Source organism: Lepidochelys kempii, chromosome 6, assembly GCF_965140285.1.
Source record: "Lepidochelys kempii isolate rLepKem1 chromosome 6, rLepKem1.hap1, whole genome shotgun sequence".
Taxonomy (NCBI): Eukaryota; Metazoa; Chordata; order Testudines; family Cheloniidae; genus Lepidochelys; species Lepidochelys kempii.
In genome coordinates this window covers 41,393,664-41,416,137 of record NC_136385.1, presented here as the reverse complement: position 1 = coordinate 41,416,137, position 22,474 = coordinate 41,393,664, and the positions used below count along the sequence as shown (strand labels likewise).

Here is a 22,474-nt window from a genome sequence, read left to right as displayed (position 1 = left end):
ATTTGTAAAGATTGTGTTCGATATGTCCTTAAAGTGTCCCGTTTCAATCACTTTTTTGGATTTATGCTGAGTTTTAAGAAGCTAATATAAATACTAGTCATTTACCACTTAACGAAATCTGCTTTACTTCACAACAGCCATGGTCTAATCAAACTCAGCAAATATTGATTCCTGCTTGGCAACAAATAACACCTGTGGCTCCTTCTACTGCAACTCTAGCCTCTGATCCTGTGGCTGGTCCACAAAGATTTGGAGACTGGGGGTAGGTCCAAACCATTTTGTACACCTTTTTTTAGGACTTTTGCGTAACAAAGAATATGGATTTGAGTTGAAAAGTTTACAGCTAATAACTCCACTCTTCTCTCCTTAGGAAAGTGATTCCTCATGGCAGCCATTACAATTCAGTGATGCCACAGCCTCTCTTAAATCAAATAACTTTGTCTGCCACTCAGCCAATTAGTGTGGGCATTGCACATGTTGTCTGGCCACAACCTGCAGCTACCAAAAGAAATAAACTGTGCCAGAACAGGTTGGTGAAATAGTTTTTTTTTTTTTTTTTTTTTTTAATTTGGTGTAGATTGTGAGGTCATAGTTTCACAACCTTTGTACAGTGGATGAGAGAGAGATGAATAATGCATGCTCACTAAGGTCAGTGACTGTGCTCAAACTGTTCTGTTGCCCCTTTTGAAAATAAACACCTAGCTAGCTGCTTCATCAATTTCTCTGAAGCATTTTGGTAAACAGGATGGGAGACATGAAATGGAAATAAACTTTTTTTTTTTACCTTTGATCTACTCTCTGCCTGGGATAGTAGCAGCTTTGTCTACATATGTGCTTAAATGGCCTTTGGTAAGGGTTTAAAAATATATTGAGCTAGTCCTAATTAGATGCTTCTAATTCTGTGTGAATGAGGATTCATCAAAGAATTAAAAATAAATAGAAGTTATATAATAGTGGTCATAATATGGCTAGACTAGTATTAAGAATAGTCTGTCTTTTGCTGGCAGCGAGAAACTCTTTTGCTGCTCACTGGAGAAAATGTGCCCCATCACTACAGAAGTGGTTTGCAAAGGTATGGGATGTTTTAGTAATGGAGAAACCAAGGCTATAAAGAACAATTATGGTAGTGGTTATACTACTGGACTCCTTTTCTAGTGTTTGCTAAGGCAAGGTGTCATTCAAAGCCCATTGATGTCAGTGAGAATCTTTCCAATGAATAAGGACTGAAATGTCTGTAGTGTCCAAGCTAGCATTTCTTCATTCCTTCTTTCCTTTATAAGAGAATGGTGCTTTCAGCATATTGTATTACATTTCACCGGTAAATCCAGCCTTAGACCTTATGTTGCAACATCCAGAACACCTGCTTGCTATTTGCAATACTTACGTGGAAAATTTGCCATCATTGTTATGAATTACCATATATGCAATATATTTACCTATATCTTCACTGCTTTATGTTTTACTGTTTATTTTTATTCATGGATGTATAACAATGATGTTTTAATCTACTTGGCTTTTTTAAGTTGTGGGGAGGAGAATAGAATTAAGTTTCCAAGTATGTTACAAAGATTCTACTAACTGTCTAACGAGGTGTCTTCTTCACAGGAGTAATGTGTTACAAAATACCAATATCCAAAATTCAGCATTTATATCTCCAAAGATAATTAATGTGAAGTCTGTCAAGAGAGTAAGTTGTATAGAAGCACAGGACAATCATAACTCAGAAGGACAGGAGAGGAACTGTTGCAAAACATCTGTCAGGCAGGACCCTGATTCATCTATTTCAAACAAACAGCGCCAGGCTATCATCATTGCAGATTCTCCAAGTCCAGCAGTCAGTGTGATCACCATCAGTAGTGACACGGATGAAGAGGATACAGGACAAAGGCATTCACTAAGAGAGTAAGAGGTTAAATAAGTCTAGTTTTATTAAACTGTTACCTATATTAAGAAACGTGCAGTGATTCCAGCAATATTCTCTAGTTCAGCTATTGTGTGTAGTCAATATTTGATTTTAGACACAATGGCAGTCAATGTGCTTCCGACTTTTTGGTACAAAAGGCAACTCCATGGCAGTATCTTATTTGGAAACTGAAGGCTACTTGTAAAATTCTGCTTTGCATAGCTATGCAAGCAGTGCATTCATAACAGGGACTTAATGTTTAGAATTCTTGTTATAACAGTAGATAAGTTGTTAAAGTTTGAAAATTGACTACTCTTAGGTATAGCATGTTTATTGATTTTATTTCTTAATATTGGCTTGCACTTTTCATACGTACCCACCTCTGTAGCATTACATGTATCTGTGTATGAAATTGGAAGTTGAGTATAGGCATTAGAAATTTCATCCTAAAATGATTTTTCTATAAGTTATGAAATAAATTATTCCATATTAAATTACTGTGAATCAAAGAAAAGAGGTCAGTTTTGTTTGAATGCACTTACATTCCGTATGGCTGTGAATTATGGCTTTTCCTTAAACATAAGTTTGAGGAAGCCTAATGTCATCTGATTGTTCAGGCTGTGAATCTGAAACTGGTAAACAGGCAAGTAGAAGATAAAAATTTAGGGCCATATCTTCAAAATATGATTGTCGTATGTGTACAGTTTATGTAAAATTAATTCATATAATTTTTGCACATTGCTTGTGCATGCAAACCATAGATTCAACATATAAAATACTTCCATGTATAAATTGAGTGCAAATAAGGTTTGTATGTATATCAGCATTTATGTTCAGTAGCGGTAGTTAGGCTTGGCAATATTTGGGTTTTGGGGGTTTTTTTTTGCAAGTTTTGTCAAAAATTGGGGTAGGGGAAACGATAAAAATCAATATTAACTATTTTTATATTTACAGTTGCGGGGAGTTAAGGGGGGGTAGGATTGGGGTTAGTGCAGAACTGACAGTGGGACTGCAAGGAGCTCTCTGCGTGGCCAAGGGGCCAGAGACACCCAGGTGCAAGGTGCATGGAGGCTGCAGTCTTGGACCGGCAGAGTAGAGACTGCTCCCATCCAGTGCTGCAAGTTGAACAATGAGCCTCTGGCTTTGGGGGAGGCCACCCTGTTCCTGACCATTCCTGCCCAGGGAGGGCCCCTGCACTCCTGGCTGGTGAGCGAGTAGGGCTGTGACAGTGGAGCTGCAGAGGATTCCTGCACAGTCGCAGGGCTGGCAACACCAGATTCACGCAGGCACAAGGTCAGGGGAAGTCTGTGGCCCTGGTGGGTCAAAGCAGAGACCTCCAGCAAGGGATGCGAGAAGGACGAGCCCGCGGCCGTGGGGAAGGCCACCCCATTACTGAATGGCTCCTATCCAGGGACAGAGAGATGCAGCAGCAGGGTGACCTCCCCCATGGCTGAGGGCTTGTCCTCCTGTTCGCAACCCTGGCTGGGGGAGAGGGTCTTTGCTCTGACCCATCAGGTCCACAGCCTTCCTTACACATTGTGCCTGCCAGGATCTGATGTTGCCAGACCCTTGGCTGTCCAAGAAGCCCTCTCCAATTCTGCTGTCATGGGCCCACTTGCTCACTCCTGCAACAGCAGGGTTGCAGATGGCTCTGTGTGCTACCGCAGGGCCAGTGACACCCAGTCCTTACCAATGGATTTTTTTTTGTTATTGATTTCAGTGTTAGCTGAAATAGATGTTTACTAACATCTGTTTAAATCAAATCCTGCCAAACCTAGTGGTGGTGTACAACAAATTGAATATGTAGGCACTCGTGTGTGTGTGTGTTGGTTTACATACACACACATTTGGTTGATGTTTTTCAAGGCAGTCCAGGGTGCCACACAGCTTAAATTAATTCTAATAGAAGATGTGTGTCTAAATACCCAGGACTGCTTTAAAAATCTTTTTCATGCTTGCACCCACACTTTCCCCACTTATGTCACATTTCATTTTCATTGCATGTTGTGGGGAGTGTGAGAAGAATCAGCTACTTCTATGGCAGAGATGGTACAGAGGTTTTTTTTTTTTTTTTAAATATATATATATATAAATTATTTAGGGCCATAGCCTACAGTTGTTCGTAAATCAAATCAGTGGATCCAGCCGAAGACTTACTTGAGTAAAGACTGCAAGATTTGGTCTGGACTATGGCCAATTTTTTTTTACTTTGAGTGCCTAAGGTTCCTAATTCACATTTAGGCACCAAAATAAAAATGACCTAATTTTTCAAAGGTGTTGTATATCTGCAGGAATACCTGAATGGGTATTCATAGATTCCAAACTTTTAATTTTTTGAACTTAAATGCCTAACTGTGGATTCAGGAGCCTTACTTTAGGCTTCAGAATTTAAAAATTTTGGTCAAAATTTCCAAAGGGACCCCAAAAAACTTTAGATTGTGTACGAATGGAACACTAAACAGGAATAAGAATCACTGCTTTTTATCTTTTGGGTGATAGGCCCCATTCTCTTTCCAATGTAGTACTAAATGACATATTAAAGATCTGTCTGTATTACTTTAAGGTTTGCTGTGTGTAGAAGGAATGAATGACCTGCCAAATGACAGGCAGTATTTATTTTTTGTCTTAATTATTTTTCTTTGCTTCAGATGTAAAGGTAGCCTAGATTGTGAAGCCTGCCAGAGCACTATGAATATTGATCGTGTATGTTCGTTAAGCAGCCCTGACAGCACTTTGAGCACCAGCTCCTCTGGCCAGTCTAGTCCATCGCCTTGCAAGAGACGCAACAGGTACAAAGCTATGTTATTTCCAGGATACAGTGGAAGTCTGCTTTTAGTGAAACTCCTGACATTTTTAGTTCATTGTATTTTTACATTGCCAGATTTCTCTCTTTCACAGGCTAACTTATGTTTTGAAAAAATTATGTCATTCTAAGAGATTTATATGTATGTTAATGATATATATTATTTATATATCATAGCTAGTTTATTAATTGTTCCTGATAAATTGTGTTCATCTCATTGAATGGTTTCATAGTGTTAAACTGAATGGCAATAATTCATACAGTGTGTAAAAAAAAAAAAAAAAAAAAATACACACAAAAAACTCCATTAGAAGAACATTGATTGCAAGGTCACACACTAAAACGTTGGGAAATGCCAAAATTAAACAACCTTAATTCAGCCCTTTGTGCACATCCGTTATAGTACAGTCTTTTAATTACATGATCACATACTGTTTTTTCCATAGTACCTGCTTCATGCAATGCACAGAATGGATGGTGCTCAATTTGTGAGCAGCTATTGAATATTTTGTTTTCTCCTTCAGTGTTTGGCCACATGCCTTCCTTACTTCACTATTTAAACCCTGCTCTGAAGACAAAATTATTAATTTTTTCATGGCCCCTTCTGTGACACACTCATCACTATAGTATCTGAATGTTTCACAAACATTAGTTTATCTTCATAACACCCCTATGAGGTAAGGAGATGATATACAAGGTCAAAAGTTTCCACTGATTTTGGGTGCCTGGATTGACACGTAGGTCCTGACTTTTTCAAAGTACTTAGCATTGTAGAGCACGTTATATGTTCAAAGCACAGTTCTCACTGATTTAGCTGCAGCTGTGAGTGGTGCTCAGCAGTTCTGCAAATCAGACCCCAGGGTCTTCCAGTCAGGTACCCAGAAAACGAGAAACATGCAATTAGTGACCACCTGTTAAAAGTTTGGTTTAAGTGACTTGCCTATCCTTGTGTAGGAACTTATGTAGTAGAGGCAGGGATAGAATTCAGTTTTCTAGGGCAGCATTCAACAGCCTTAACCATGAGACCATTCTTTTTTTTCTGCAATCCCCTGCCTCATCCCACACCTCTTTTCACTTATATACACCTTCTGACTTCCATAACAAATGATACAGGGGGCCTGCAGAGCCTCACTGTGCAACTCTGATGCACTCCTGGAGTGTGCTCCATCCTGTGTGCTGAGTGAGCCGGGTGCTCTGGGGGAAGACATGGCAGGGAGCAGGGGTAGGGGTGATCATGTAATTAAAAAATATATCATAATGGACACACACAAGGGAACAGACTTAAGGTTAGGAATTGCTCAGGTGTTTAAAGTTAAGCATGTATTTAAGTGCTTTGCCGGATCAGTGCCTTATTCTGTAGATCAGCATTCTCATGTTTTCCTAGACGGCTTCTTAAAAAGAAATGATCTTCGGCACATCTCCTCTCAGTGATGAACACATCCAGCTACCATGCTGATGGGTGCTATATGAGCACCTAGATTATTTTACTCTCAAACCCTTATGACTTATTTAGATCGTAAAGCTCTTTGAGGCAGGGAATGTCTCCTACCATGTGTTGGCACAGTGCCTTGCACAGTGGGTCCCAAATGCATTTGGGGACTCCAGGCACCATTGTAGTACAAATATTTGTGTGAATTTTTACATTTACAGTTAACTTTTAAAACAAAGTTAGTTTCCTTTCCCCAGTGCCTCACTGCTTGATCTCCCCTACTCTCCATGAAGTACCTGGCTTTGATTCCACTGTTGGTTGTGGTCTTGCTTAGCCATTCCTGGGTCTTGTCCTACTGACACTTCTTCTCTGATTGGTATCTATAAGCTTCTCTAACCCCTTTTCACCCACCATTATAGAGGTTGGCATTTCCACCTCCTCTCCTTACCAGCTGCTTCAAGAGGAACATTTTTTAAAGACGAGGGGTATGCATCAGTTGATCAGCATATACTCCATGGCCCACCAGCAAATGTTCTATGGCAGTGGTTCTCAAACTTTTTTTTTCACAGACCATTGAAAATTGCTGAGGGTCTCAGCGGACCACTTAATGATCTTTCCAAATGTTGTTTGAACCATTAGCTAACTATTGTAAAGTGCTTTGGATAAAAGCACTACATAAAAAAAAATTATAAACTTTTTTTGTTCTACAAATAAAAGCACACAACTCATATTTTCATATCAGTAATCTTACCTTTCTAATACGATGGATTTGCCCTCTCTCCCCTGCCGCGGCAGCCCCCGAGCTGGGGCTGGGAAGGAGGTGGGGGTTTCTCCCTCACCACAGCAGCCACAGAGATGAGGCTGGGAAGCAGGGTCGTCTCTCCCCAGCAGCCGCAACCCAAAAGCTGGGGAAAGTCACCTCTTTCTCTGGTGGCCACAGCCCTGCACATCCCAAATTCCCCCCACCCCCTCTTCTCACCCCACTGCCTCCTCGTCCCCCCAAGGCCACCATTCACCTTACATGTGCGTCTTCTCCAGGGTCCAGGTACCTAATTTAGTGGAGATGCGCAGGCGTGGCCCTTCATTCTCTCATGTGCGGCCACCCAGGTGTGCACCTTAGAGGGAACTATCTGCGGACCACCTGAATGGAGCTCGCAGACCACTGGTGGTCCATGGACCACAGTTTGAGAACCTCTGTTCTATAGACTGTCGTTTGAGAATGGGGCTTTGCTTTTCCTCTTACCCTAAATACTGTCAGAAATAATCTGTCAAACCTATGTGCTTGGCTACACCTGTATATGTAACCACCTATATCTAGAGGCTAATCCAACAATAACTAGCTACTGTGCCAGCAGTGTTCTCCTCATTCCTCACATGTAATTATGCATCTCTTTGTGCTAGGTAGACACTTATACAATCTCCCTAGGCCTGTGTCTTGTTTTTAGAAGCATAAAGTATGTCCTCCTCTTCTTATGGCATGATAACCATGGCGAGGCTTTTATTCTTTGAATTAGGAAGAAAATGAGGTAATTAGTGTGCATATGTGTGGTGGGAATACAATTTAAAACTTAATATGGATTAGGGTGATTTATTAGAGCAAGGTTAATGTGCAACTCACCATAACTCTCGCTAATTTCTTTTAGCAAAGTAACTGTGACCATATCCTTTCCACAACTTGTCATTTAAGGCTGGAAGATGAGTTTAGACTTTTAGCTTCCATCTGAATTCCCAGCTTGTGTGGTTTTAACTTTAGACACTTAAAATTTACATTTTAGTTATGTTTTTCTCTGCGTTTTTTTATTTTTAAACATTTTGTGTAAATATCTTTTTGTCATACATTACAAGAACGCTAATGGAAGAACACTCTGCTTATTATGCAATATTTATTTTTTTAATAGTATGTCAGATGACGAACAAGAGAGTGGCTGTGATACTGTGGATGGTTCCCCAGCCTCAGACTCTTCAGGACATGACAGTCCATTTGTAGAAAGCAGTTTTGTAGACAACACCAATCAAAATACAGAAACCAGAAACTCGGTTAACGCAGAAACCAAACCCGCTGTCTGCGCTGTTGTGGTGCCACCAATAAGAATAGAAAACAGATTAAATTTAGATGAGCAGATGGTGAATACAGGTAAACTAATTTAGTTGGTCTTCTCTTTTATAATAATGGGTAAGTCAGAAATTTGAGCAGCCTATTCAATAGGTATATGCACCAAACATAAGATTTAAGCTACCTCTCTCTTATTTAATCATGTATTTTACCTAAATTATTAAATCTTAATCATAAATTAATTTTTAAAATGTTTTCAAAGTTTCTTAGTTTATTGGTTTACAACTATTGCCTATTTGAATAGTTGAAAGAATTGAAGTTTTGCCTTGGTACTAGTATTTGATTTTATTTGTCCAAAGGCAAAACTATGTCTTGTTTATATCTTGCCAGATAACACATGCCAGCCGCTGATAAAAGGCCGATCTATCCCTGGAAGAGTAAACCAGCCTCCTGCTGTGGGTAACCGTCAGCAAAAATTTACATCAGCATTCCATCAGCAACCTATAAATTTCAGTCAGGTATGTGCATTCATTCACAGCTCAAAACTGTTTCACTGTCTTAAGGTTTGAGGGCCTGATTTTAAAAAATGCTGGATACCCGCAACACTGAACTAAATGGGAGCTGTGGCTCCTCCACATGTTTGAAAAATCAGGTCTCAAGTCAGTAAAAAATATGCCCAACGTCTGCAGTCAAGCTGCTGAAGTCCTGAAAAATGGGCTTCTCTAGCCTATTGTGCAAGTCAGAAATATCTTCTACTTTGTCCCTAAATTAGCAGCCTTGGTAGTGACTGAACAGATGAGTTTGTAAAGATGACGGAAAAACAGCACTGGGAAAATTATTACAATCTACATTAAGTTTAGTAGAAAGCCCGAGACATGATCATATATATTTGACCACTTTTCCTCCTTCCAAATGGTAAAATATTTGTACCATGGAGTTAAGTGTAGGGCCATATTTTCAGCCTTGTTGAACTGGAACTGGAAATCCAGCGTATCTGTCCAGCTGAGAATTCTGTTAGTTTGGGGGGAATCCCAGAATGTAGTAGAGATGATGCATCCAGTTGTTATTCACTATTTCCCTGGTATGTTGTGAGCATAGCTGAGAAAAAAGGCACATGTTCTTCAAGTGATGGTCCCTATGTGTATTCCACACGTGAACATGGTTATTAAAGATGTGAGGTCTTTATCTGTATTCCACACATGGTATACATTGGCACCATGCACATGAGTTCAGAGATTTTTAGTAAGCAGTGTCCATTGGTCTGCACATGCACAGTTGATCTCCTCATGCTCTGAACGGAGGGTAAATAGTGGGGTTTCTCCAGTTCCTTCTTACTGCGGCATCACCTGAGTAAGAATCTTCTGTGTGTCTGGCTTCTTCCCCAACTGCGTCATTCTGTAAATAAATTATAAATAGTTTTTGGTATTTTAATCTTTTAATATGACCTGTAGTTAGTTGTTTTTTATCTCACTCTGGGGAAATTCTCCCAGAAGGCTAGGATTATGCCCATAGTCCCAGGGTTCAAGAATTGTTTTTCCTGCCCCTGCTCATTTTCTGTGAGTGACGAACACCAGCGTTGCCTCTACTGGCTAGGCAAGGTTCACATCTGAGCCAAATGCAGCGTTTGCCACTCGTTCTTCCCTCCCAGAACTCACGAGGGTTAGGAGCTAAGACTTAAAAATCGGATGGAGCAGGCCATGAGACCCCAATCAGATGTGGACCGGGGAGATCACCCAGTATGTTGGCCTCCAGCAGGTGCACCCCTCTGAGCATGAGCTCCAGAGTTGAGGCTAAGACTTTCAAGCCTAAGGAGAAGGATTCTTGTGAGAGTAATGACAGGTTTCAGAGTAGCAGCCATGTTAGTCTGTATCCGCAAAAAGAAAAGGAGGACTTGTGGCACCTTAAAGACTAACAAATTTATTTGAGCATAAGCTTTCATGAGCTACATCCGATGAAGTGAGCTGTAGCTCACAAAAGCTTATGCTCAAATAAATTTGTTAGTCTCTAAGGTGCCACAAGTCCTCCTTTTCTTTTTGTGAGAGTAAGGGGCACTCTCTTAAGTATTGAGACAAACCTCCTTTATCCAAGCCTACTGTCAAGAGCAAAGATCCTTCCCTGACCCCTTCAAAGGTAAGAGATCCCTTGCCATGGATACTAAGGCTATAGACCCGAGTAAAACTCTGGCAAGAGAAAGTGGCACGAAGAGGCACAGATCTGTTGATTCTGGTACTGATTCGTACATCTAAAATGTACAGCAAACTTCCATTGCCACTCCCTTCAATATTCAGATCAGACTCAGTGACAAAACTATCACAGCCCTGGAGGGACCCGACTTCCACTGTGACCAGAGAAGCACTAGAGCTGACCGCTCCACCAATGAGCTCACCTTGCACCCATGGGCAGTCAGCGACCTATGTCTCCCCGGAGGGCACTTTCACTCTCCACTACCCTCACTCATCCCTCCTCTCTGGTCTGCCTTTACTCAGAGACATAGTTACCCCAGAGGACAAAGCTAGTCTGAAGTTGCAGGGCTGCCCTCCTCTCCCACTAGTGAGCCTGACCATTGGTACCCTTGGTTCCACTGGTAATCCAATGGATCAGAAGCTCCACAGGGGTCTCTACTTTACCAGACAGAGGATGGCCTGGGACAGAAGCACTAGGAGATTGGGGTTCCATCCTCCAGCCAGACATGACTTGCTAAGAGACAGAGCAATGCCATGGGGTCCTCCCCTACTGGTTGATCCCTTGTCCCGGCACATCTGGGGCCCTTGGGATCCTTACCCTTGGCACCCAGGATCAGTACATGAGCCTTATTTACCATCTCCTGGCCAACCCCAACTAGTCTCCATCAGAGTATTGGCAGGAGGAAGGTGAATGAGATCTGATGATTCTGGGAGCAATTTCATTGTCTTCCCCAGATCAAGCAGTTATCCCATCTTTGCTCTCTCTGTCTGGCTATGTCATGCAATATCAGAAACTCCTGCAGAGAGTGGTGTATGAGCTGCAGATACATCTTGAAGAAGTTCAGGAGCCCCACTGTAGATTACTGGAGATTTTGCACCCTTCGGCCCCAGGTGTGTGGGCCTCCTGATCAAGAAGACCATCATGGATGCAGCAAAAAGGGTGTGGTCTGTTCCTGCTTCTTGTGCTACCACCCCAAAGAGGGCTGAGAATCACTACTTTGTTCCATCCTAGGCAGGAGAGTTTCTATTCTCACTCCCACTGCCTAACTCCTTGGTGGTACAAGTGGCTACCAAGAGATCCAGGCTGCAATTCCTAAAAACTACTTCCTCAGACAAGGATGGCAAATGGCTCGATCTCCTGGGAAGAAAGATCTTCATCTCCACCTCTCTTTAATTCAGGATTTCAAATTATCGGGTTGTTCTGGCTAAACACAATTTCACCAATTATACAAAGCTTTTAGATTTTAAAGACAAGCTTCCTCAGGAAAACGGAGCCCATTCCAGTCCTTAATTGATCATGGCAAATTGGTGACCAAGACTTCCCTCTAAGCTGCACTAGATGCTGCAGATACTGTGCCCAGGGGGATGGCTACGGCCCTTGTTGAAAGATTCTTGGTTACAATGCTCAGATTTTCATAGGGAGGTGCAGTGTACACCATTCAGATCTGCCCTTCGATACAGTTAATCTGTTCCATGAGACAGATGAGTCTCTCCACTCCCTCAAAAACCCAAGGACAACTCTTTGTTCACTGGGCATCTATACCTGTTTGTAAGAGAAAGCATCTTAGGCAGAGTTACAGAGCAAGACCATCTTCTCAGCCTTTTTGCTATCAGTGTCCCTGGGATTCACCAGATATATCATACAAGATCCACAGTTTCCTGCAACGTCCACTGCCACACCTCACTCTAACCCTCAACTAAGGAATTTCTTGAGACAGATCTGGTGAGACCCACGTCCCTTTATTGATGCCACATCATCCCGCCCCCACTCAGTTTTTTGGAGGCCACTTTACCCAATTTGCCTGCAGCTGGAGGGCTCTAATAGCAAAAAAAAATGGGTACTGGAAAGTACTCATTGCAACTATGTGATTGAGTACGTCAACTCCTACCCACAAACCTCCTTCCAAGTTCCTTTTGAGGGATCAGTCTCATGAGGAAATTCTTTGTAAGAAGGGGATTCCCTTCTCCATTGGAGAGCTATAGAAAAAGTTCCACCTCAGCATTAGGGGAAAGGATTGTACTCTCCATACTTTTTAGTTCCAAAAAGAACAGGAGATGGAGACCCATTCTCAAACTACACCAACTAACTATATTTACCCCCAAAATTAAAATTCTGCATGGTCACGTTGGTGTCAATAATTTCATGTCTGGAAGAGATTGCACAGATCTCGACGTGAAAAACTCGTACATTCACATAGATATTCACGCATCCCACAGGAGGTTCCTCTTCAGTCAAGATCACTACCAGTTCAGGATCATTCCATTTGGGCTAGCCACAGCACCCAGGGTCTTTACAAAAAAATTTTCAGTGGTGACCGCTTGAATGAGAAGAAATGGGTTCATTGTCTTTCCATACCTCAATATCTGGCTCCAACAGGCAAGTCATATGAGGAAGTCTCATTGGCAGTCCATTTCCTGTTTCATCTACTTCCTTTTCTAGGCGTTTGTGTCAATCATGAGAAGTCCACATTAACCCCCACAAGGTCCATAAACTTCATAGGAGCGACCTTGGACTTGACCACAGCAAGAGCCTATCTATCTATTGAGAGATTGCATGCCTTGGGCACTCTCATAAACCAGGTCACCTTCAGGCCACAGACTGCAGTCAAAACTTGCCTGTTCTCTCCTCAGCCACATGACCTTATGCACACATGATGCCATCTATCTTCATTGTCTGCAAAGCTGGCTTCTGTCCATTTACTCACCAGAGAGGGGCAATATCTGTGCCATAGTGACTATTGTGTCCAAGTTCCCGGACTCTCATCTGGTGGAGAAAGTATGGATGGGGATCTCTTTCCTCACACTGACACTCAATGCAAGTATCATTATTGATACCACCCTTTTAGGTTGGGGAACTCATATGGATGATCATACTGCACAAGGACCTGGAATCTTCAGGAGTCCAGGATTCATATCAATTTACTAGAATTGAGAGCAGTCCGTCAGAACTGCAGTGCCTTCCTCCCACTCATCCAATCCGGGCATATCCAAATAATGGGTCTGTCCTCTGAATAAACAAGCAGGCGGGAATGATATTAGTCCTTGTGTGTGTACATCCAGTGAACCTCTGGAACTGATGCAGCAGCCATCACATAACCCTTTTAGGAGCACGTTCACTAGGTGAGCAGAACTCCCTAGCAGACATTCTCAGCAGGCGTTCTGCTGCAGACCGTGAATGGGAGATTCACAATTTGGTCCTGAACGAGGTCTTCATCCAGTGGGGAATGCCGTCTTGCGACCTCTTTGCTTTACATGTTAACAGGAAATTTCCCCTGTATTGCTTTATGGGAGCACTAAGAACGGGCTCAAAGGCAGATGCCCATCTGTTACTTTGGAGGGTTCACCTCAGATTTGCCTTCCCTCCCATCCCATTAAAATCACAGGTGCTATGGAAAATCCATCATGACAGTGCTTGAGTCATCCTTATTGTTCCCAACTAAGACCATTCTGATTCATGGATCTTCTGAAACTCTCAGCTCATCTGCCCATAATCATCTCCCCATTTCCAGACCTGCTAATGCAACACAAAGGCACCTGCAGGCACCACAACCCGAAACTGCTGTAACTCAAGGCCTGGTATTTGGATGGGCATCGGATGTAGAGCATTCATGTTCTGAAAGGGTGCAATCCATTCTCAATCAAAGCAGGAAAGATTTTAGCAGAAGATGTTTAGCTAAATAGAAGCATTTCTCTTCTTGGGCTTAACAATGCCAATCTCCAGAATCTGCTGGAATCCCTGCTATTCTTGAGTATCTACTTACCCATAAGACACTGGGTATCTGTTTTAGTTCCCTTTGGTTTCATTTGGCAGCAATCAATGCTTTTCATTCTGCTGTTGACAGCCATACTATCTTCACTCATCCTACAGCCACTAAATTTTTGCAGGGGCTTCTTCGATCCTTCCCATCAATGGTGAAGCTCACACTCTAGTGGGACCTCAACTTCATTCTTTCATCTCTCACCAGACCTAACTTTGAACCTTTAGCCTCAGGTTTTATGTCCTGTCTCTCAATGAAAGTTCCCTTCCTAGTCTCCCTAATATCAGCCAGAAGAGTCAGTAAAGCTGGGAGCACACATAGCAGACCCGCCATATACTACCCTCCATAAAGAAAAGGTCTCACTGTGCCACCACCCGAAATTCATCCCTAAAGTAAATTCAGAGTTTCCCATGAGTCAAACCATCCATTTACCATTGCTGGGTTGTATTTTTTTCAAACCGCAAGCTTCTGATGAAGAGAGGAATATACGTTCTTTGGGTGTCTGAAGGGCACTGGCCTTTTATCTACAAAGAACAAAAGCTATGAGAGAGACACCTAAACTATTTGTTTTCACAGCAGAGAGATCAAGGGGTCAAGCTATACCTCTGCAGAAACTTTCTAAATGGATCTCTGGCTGCGTTATTCTTGGCTACCAACTAGCCCACATTCCTTCCCCGGAGCGGATGAGGTTTCACTCCACCAGCGTGGAGGCAACTTCTGCTGCATCTGCTAGAGATATGAAGAGCAGCTGGAGCTCCTTGCACACCTTCACAAAAGTTCATGCTTTGGTTCATCTTCTACTGAAGATACAGCTGTTGGGACAGCAATGTTACAATCAGCCATCACTTCTGTGTCCTCGTACCCATCTCCATTTTGACTACTGCTTGCTGATCTCCCACCTGTGGACTACACATAGGAACCATCACTCCAAGAAGAAATGGAGGTTAGTTCTTTGAGACGTGTGATCCCTAGCTGTATTCCATTGTCTGCCCTCCATCCCCTCTGCTGCAGATTATATCTGGATTTGTGATGAGAAGGAACTGGAGAGGCATCAGTCTGCATGACCCCTTATGCACTCAGTTCAGAGGAGAACAAACTGTACATGTGCGGGCCAACGGACACTCCTTACTGAAAATCTCTGGACTTTTGCGCATGGTGCACATGCACCACATGCGGAATAAAGCTCGGGATCACACATCTCAGAGAACCTCCAGTTACAGGTAACTAATCTCCATTTCTCCAGAAGTTCTTCAGCAGCCAGAAACACTTTGTGTGGTCCTGGGTAGTGGGTGTAATTTACAACAGCCTTGAGGTTGGTCCAAGGATCAAGAGCTACAAAGCCAATTTACTACCTCCTTAGTGCTACACCAAGTATCTCTCTGCTGCACCCCAGGATCTAGCCCATACATAATATAGAAAACTACATTTACTAAATTTAAGTTATTTTAATTATTTTACTTTGGGCATAAGAACAGCCATACTGGGTCAGACCAATTGTCCATCTAGCTGAGTATCCTGTTTTCTGACTGTGGCCAATGCCAGGTGGTTCAGAGGGAATGAACAGAACAGGTAATCATCAAGTGATCCATCCCCTGTCGCTCATCCCCAGATTCTGGGCAGTAGCTACATTAACAAAACTCTTTTAAAATAACATCTAGCTATTTGGAGGGGCAGTGCATTTAAAAACAAAACCCTGCTCATCTGATTATAGTAAATATTAAAACAAAATGTTAAAGTCTGCCATATACAGATAGGAGGCTTATTGATTATTACTTAGAATAATTCAGATTGGAAAGGATCTCTGGGTCATCTAGTACATCCTCCTGCATCATCATGGAAGGATTGATTTAATTAATCCTAAACTAACCCTAATATGATCAGCTTATTCTAACTTTGACCACTGCCAAAGATTGCAAATTCCTCCACCTTTTTGACAGACACAGTTCCACTGCAGGGCTTTACTATGATGACTAAACTTTTTCTGAATTTTCCCTGCTGTAGTTGAAGCCCACTACTACTTGTTCTATCCTTCTTATTTAATGAGACTAATAGTCTCTCTAATAGTTGTAAACAATTAGTTTAAACATCTTCTATGGGTCACTAGTCTAGACCTAGTTGTGTGTGTCACATACTTTTCAAACCATTCCTCATTTTTTTCCTGCTCTCCTCTAAATTTTCTCTCCTGTTTCCACTAGTTGTGCCTTTATTGTGGTGCCCATAATGAGTGCAGTTCGCCAGGTGTACAAGCCACAACTGAGCAGAGTGGAATAATCACCTTGCTTGTGTGATATATGGTTCTTGTGTTAAAACAGCATACCATTTTGTTCTTTTCTTGCAAGAGGACTGCATTGACTTGTGTTCAGTTTATACATCTACTATTCCCTTCAAATTTCCTGTTCGTGGTACTATTTCAATAGCTAGTATTTTCCACTTTCTGTATTTGTTCATTTGATTATTCCTTTATATTTCTTTACAGAATTTAAGTTTATTAATTTTAAACATTTCTCCAGTTTGAGTTCATACTCTAGCTGTACTGCAAAATTAACACATAGCAATTTCTCTTTGTGGACAGGTTCAGCACTTTGGATCTGGGCCTCAGGAGTGGAATGGAAACTACAGTCATCGAAGACAGCAGACATACATTCCAGCTGGTGTTGCCAGTCATCCGTTCTCCCTTCCACATGGAAGTCCAAATCACAGTACGGTGCATGCACATTTAGCTGGAAGTACACACCTTGGAGGACAGCCTGCTATTCTTCCGTATCCATCATCTGCACCCCTTAATACTGCGGCACCTGTAGCCCACCTCCTAGCCTCATCATGTACCTCAAGACCTATATTGCAGCATCCAACCTACAATATATCTCATCCCAGTGGCATTGTTCACCAAGTCCCAGTGGGCATAAATCCCCGTCTTTTACCTTCCCCAACCATTCATCAGACTCAGTACAAACCTATTTTTCCACCACATTCTTACATTGCAGCATCTCCTGCTTACACAGGATTTCCACTAAGTCCAACAAAACTCAGCCAGTATCCATTTATGTGAGAACTCGAGTACAGTATGTATAGGAAGCTCAATGATAAATGTTTGATTTAAGAAGAAACATGGTATTTAATAAATATTAGCCATGGCACAACAAGAGAATTATTTTTTGAATCATGTAGATTTGGGTGCAATTTAAACAACCTTGAGCTTTAAATAACAAAACAAAACTCACTTTTAATGTGTTTTGCACATTTGGTATAACTTGTATCTTTGGTCATATTATCTTCTTATATAGTAACTCCAGACAGGTGACTTACCGGAGCAGAATTCCAGTTTTGCTCCTTCTATTTTTTATAAAATTGCCTTCTAACTAGTGCAAGACACGTCTACATTTGGGAAGCCATTCAGTGTACAGATTTAGAGCAACAGATGCACATATGTCAGCAGTACAGTGTACAAGTAAAATGTTTGTATTGTGTATCTTGGTGTTTAAATGTTGAGTCACTTATCTAAAAAGTTGAGCTGTTCTTCACATTGCATGTGTCTTTTGCATGGGCAAAGAAGAGTTGCCTAGACATTGCTCTTAAATGTTGTTGTCCTAATACTCTCATCTGCATTGTAAACTGTTCCCACACATAGTGCCTTAAATATTTGAGGTTGTTAATGTTATTACTTATATATACATGTTGAAGACTGCAGCACTTAAAATTCAGATATTCTGATTTTTTGATAGAGTAATGCTCATTTGGGGTTTTGTGTGGTATGATTTTAGTATTGGGTGTTTTTCGTTGTCAAGGAGGCAGCATGTTTTGCTGTAGCTGAATTCTGCTGTCTGATTTTTTCAGAATGATCTAGCTTCAAGAGAAGAATTTAGTAGTGCTTAAGAAAAGTCAATTCAGTAGCTTGTAGTGATAAACACAAAACAGTATTTTATACTGTTAAATGGAACTGCAATACAATCTAAGTAGTATATTTTCAAAGTGTTTGTCTAATTGGATTTAATATGTTTAGAGGTGCAGTAGGCATGATTCTTTGACTAGATTATGAAAGAAAAAGCAAAATGCTCATTGATTCATGATGTGATTTCATCTTAGCTTGAGCAAACCATGCAGTATTTAATAAGTAGTAGCAGAATATTTACTATTGAAGCTTGAAAAGATGTGAGTTCTTTGTGTGCAATTTTCATTTATGCATGGGAGAGATTTTAGCCTTTTTCATTATAGTATTTGTTTTAGCTTGTTGGGGTGTTTGCTTATTTAATACATTCCGTCAGGGACGTAAATTACATGCTTTTTGCAGTTTCTTTCCTAGAAAGTTTTGTCTTTTTGTTTTTGTTCAAATGAAGTTGCTTTTGCAGCACCAAAGACTTAATCATCCATTTTCTATAAAAGGTAGCTACTTTTTTCATAGACCTCAAGTATACTGTAGTGTAGAGATGGGATTTAAAGAAGGTATTAAACAGGCTGTGTGTTAGCTTATGGGTAAGTAATAAATTGTATCATTATCTTGAATGTATCATAGATAAGCTGCTATATCATGATTGCCACTTCAGATAGCTGTGAAATTAGTTGATTAACTAGTTCTTTCTTAGCCTTCTAATTTCTGTATAAGTCTAATTACATGAAATAGAAGTGGGGGTTTTGATTTTTATTTTGCTTTTACGTTTGGAGTGTCGTAACTACTATATTGTAAATGATGGAAGTTTAATTGAATATGTTATTTTGGGGTGTTATTTGCATCAGTATTTTATCTCCATTAACTTTGGGCTCATCACTGCATATAAGTGGATGGATGGATGTAACTTAATTTTTTATGTTTTCATATTGCATTATGTAGACACTTAAGAAGCTGTAACTTGCAGGCTTGACTTAACTTTTTTTTAAACAAAAAATATTCTGGAATACAATATTTGCAGCATTGACTGGAATAAGAGTGCAAAGTATTTGTTTAACTCTGTCAATAAGCTAATAACTGGTAGATTTTTTCTTTACTCCATTAATACAAGCAGTGTTTTATTTAATGAATGTCCAAATGAAATAACTGTGCCTATATTTGATGTTGTTTTTTAAAAAATAACAAAAACACAACAGTGTTATATCATAAACCAATACCAGCAGTACATTTTTAATCACACTGCAAAAGAAACCTAACTTTTCCCACAAGATTCAGTGTTTTTAGTAACCAACTCTATGCCTTTTTTACAAATATAAATGTATATGTAAAGTATACATTAGAAACTAAGTGTAGCCTAATTAATTTGAAATCTTATCAGCACATATATAAAGCCTAAATATATGGAGTCAAGAAAATATTCAAGTAAATTCGTCATACACCTTAACACTTCAAACTTGTACTATCTGTTCTAGCAGATTCCTGTCCTCAGTTAACACCTTGGTGTTGGGAATTGAGTTCTCTTGGTGTTACCTCCATTGCAGGCAGTGGACACACCAAGAACCACCAGCACAAAAGGATTCATTTACTTTTGTATTATGATAACAAAAATTACAGTGTTCTTTATTTGGGGCCATAGGAATCTCCATTGCTTTAATATATTTACTGTACTTTTTACTGTACTTAGGATGTAAAGCTAATATGCTTGTTAAATTGACACGTTTACCTGTATGGCACAATATTATCCTATAAATTCACAAGAAAAATGTACTGTAAATGTGCCCCAAATTAAGCCTGCTGCTCTTTATATATTGTAAGAATAGAAATGTGTTTGAATTTCAAAGAACTAAATATTTGGGATTCTGCCACAACCTAAATTCTGAATAATGAAATGTTTGTGTGGTACCGATCCTGCAATAAGCTTCTGCACCCATGTGGAGTCCAGTTGACTTTGTGCAGGGATTTTGTGCAGGTGTCCAAGGTCCATCTGTATAGAACTGCTTTCAGGATTGGTGCCTAAATCTGTGGAAACAGTCATCCCTCATCAGTGAAGCATATACACATCAGATTGTTTTAATGCCTTTTTTAAATAAAACACTGCATGACTACAGAATTGCATATTTGCATACTATTTTAATTTGTGAATTATTTTATATGAATTTCTTGTATTCAGTTTTTAACTTTACTTCAGAGTGTTTTTATTAATCAGATATGCTACTGTATTAACTAATTCTTTTGGTTTAAATTTTTAAATTTTCTGCATTTCTAATTTTAACTTGGTTTGTGTTAAGTAAAAGTTAAATCACACTGCAAGCTGTAGGAAGATTGTTTTAGAAATACCCAAGGATATAGACTTGATTATTAAGTTTGAATTGTTACTGTTTAACAATTTGTAGACTTGTGGCTTTTTGTTTTGTTTTGTTTGTTTGTTTGTTTTTTTGCTTTTGGTTTCTATGCTACACTAGTTCGCCATGTAGCAATTGCACTGTGCAATATTACAATACGAGGACTGGGAAAAAATTTTATGGATGTAATGTCTCTTACAGTTTGCGATAGTATTTCTCTCTAGTTCTCAGTGATTTAAATGTGACCAAGCCTTCTGTACTTTGTCACAAAAAGCGGGTTTTCCAGGTGACTATTTTGGTGAGTGTCAAAATAAGAATTTATGGTGTATTACTGTTGAGATTCACTTTGGATTAAAATATATATTGCAGCAAATAAATTGTTGGCAGCTTTTATTTTTCACGACATCATTTCAAGGCCAGATTAAGACACGATAAAACCAGTGTGTAGGGCTCTAGCTCTTAGATTCTGATATATTCAAATGTCAAAGCTTTGCTTTATTTAAAAAACAGTATGTTTCTGACTCTTGTGGTTGTGAGGGGAAAGTCTGAAAATGTGAACCAAATACGACCAATGCCTGCATGTGCAGACAGCCAGAGACATTAACTATGAAAGATGTGGGCACTTCCAAGCATCTCGAGAGAGTATTAACTCCAAGATCCGTTGTTTTGGGGGTGGCCCACCACTACCACCCCAACAAAGATATCTGCATGTGGCAGCAGAAGAGTGCATTGAGCCCGGCCCTCATATCCACTCAAGCAGATATACTCCACCTACTGGGGTAAGTGCTAAATTTCTTTTCTGCCCCCCTCCCCCCCATTCCTCCTGCTGCATGAGAGGCAAAATGGGGCTTCATGCCACTACCCCTGCCTCTCTGGGAGAAGAGTAGGTCCCCAGCCATCACTAAAGGGGAGGAGTCGAGCCACAGGATCCCCACCCCCATGTTGTGGTGTGCTAGGGCTCCAGATAGGATCTAATGCAAGACTGTATTAAGACTATGTGCTGATTTCCATGAAAAACATTTATTTTACTATAACAATCTTCAGCCAAATGGAACTAATTGTAGTTCGAGCTTGACAATATGTACAAAGGCTGTCAGCCTAAGAGTCCCCATGTATCAGCCCCATGGACTTATTTGGTTATTTTGCCTGTTAAGACAACTAAGACTCCAAACCCTCTCCGCCCTCAGGGTGGACTTGCAAAGCCCTTTCCAGGATGAAACAAGAAGTATGGATATCCCTCCTCTTTGAAATCAGAATTCAAATACAGTCTGCCAGTCAAAGCAGCTCTTTGTGTGTGTGCCTAAGTTATAACACTCCCTCCCATCTCCTTCCAAGGACCAGAAGAGATAAGCTATCACCCCCAACACAAGGGCTTTTTCAGTCCTACAGCAGCCAGAGATGGCAAAGAGAGGCCATGGAACCAAAGAATAGACAAATATGCCTGCAGCAACGGAGATGTCTAGGAGGCTGAATCTCTTTTTCCCCAACAATGAAGTCAAATAGACCCAGGACAAGTGGGTTCAGGAAACAGTTCTTTACAGTTACTCACTGCTCCTCCCTAAGGGTGAGGGATCTTATCATGAAGTCATAGAATCATAGAATATCAGGGTTGGAAGGGACCTCAGGAGGTCATCTAGTCCAACCCCCTGCTCAGAGAAGGACCAATCCCCAATTTTTGCCCCAGATCCCTAAATGGCCCCCTCAAGGATTGAACTCACAATCCTGGGTTTAGCAGGCCAATGCTCAAACCACTGAGCTATCCCTCCTCCCTAAGTCATCATGCTGGCAAATGTATATCTTTTATCCTTCCAGATAACAGAACTCAATCCCCAAGAAGAAATATTTTCAGAATCTGTATTTTATATTATTCATCATACAGAAAGGAACTGCAGGACTAAAGTACTAAAGTTCAAATGATTAAACAGCTGGATGAGGAGAACAAAATTCAGGATGAAAGCTATAGTACAAATTTGTAGCAGTAATATCTCCAGAGATACTTGCTGACATTTTGGACCTACCAGATGCTTATTGTCATATTTCCATATGCCCATATCACCACTGTCTGCTGAGGTCTGTATATGGGAACTCCCATTTCCAGTACAAGATCTCAGGGTTTTCAT

At 40.6% G+C, this 22,474-nt stretch overlaps 1 protein-coding gene across 7 annotated transcripts in view; it reads left to right on the top strand.

Annotated features, from left to right (window-relative positions):
- The window catches only part of HIPK3 (homeodomain interacting protein kinase 3), a 154,537-nt gene extending 135,291 nt beyond the window's left edge, over positions 1 to 19,246 (top strand). For 6 of the 7 annotated variants that reach the window (XM_073347706.2, XM_073347700.2, XM_073347703.2 and 3 more), the window contains 7 exons: positions 138 to 262; positions 371 to 529; positions 1,606 to 1,902; positions 4,552 to 4,692; positions 8,034 to 8,269; positions 8,579 to 8,706; positions 16,702 to 19,246. In XM_073347706.2, the coding sequence (XP_073203807.1) occupies positions 138 to 262; positions 371 to 529; positions 1,606 to 1,902; positions 4,552 to 4,692; positions 8,034 to 8,269; positions 8,579 to 8,706; positions 16,702 to 17,178 (1,563 nt within the window). In that variant the 3' untranslated portion in view covers positions 17,179 to 19,246. Of the gene's footprint in view, positions 1 to 137; positions 263 to 370; positions 530 to 1,605; positions 1,903 to 4,551; positions 4,693 to 8,033; positions 8,270 to 8,578; positions 8,707 to 15,140; positions 15,350 to 16,701 lie in introns of all 7 variants that reach the window. The other variant, XM_073347704.2, reaches the window with a different exon arrangement.
- Positions 19,247 to 22,474: the final 3,228 nt, after the last annotated feature.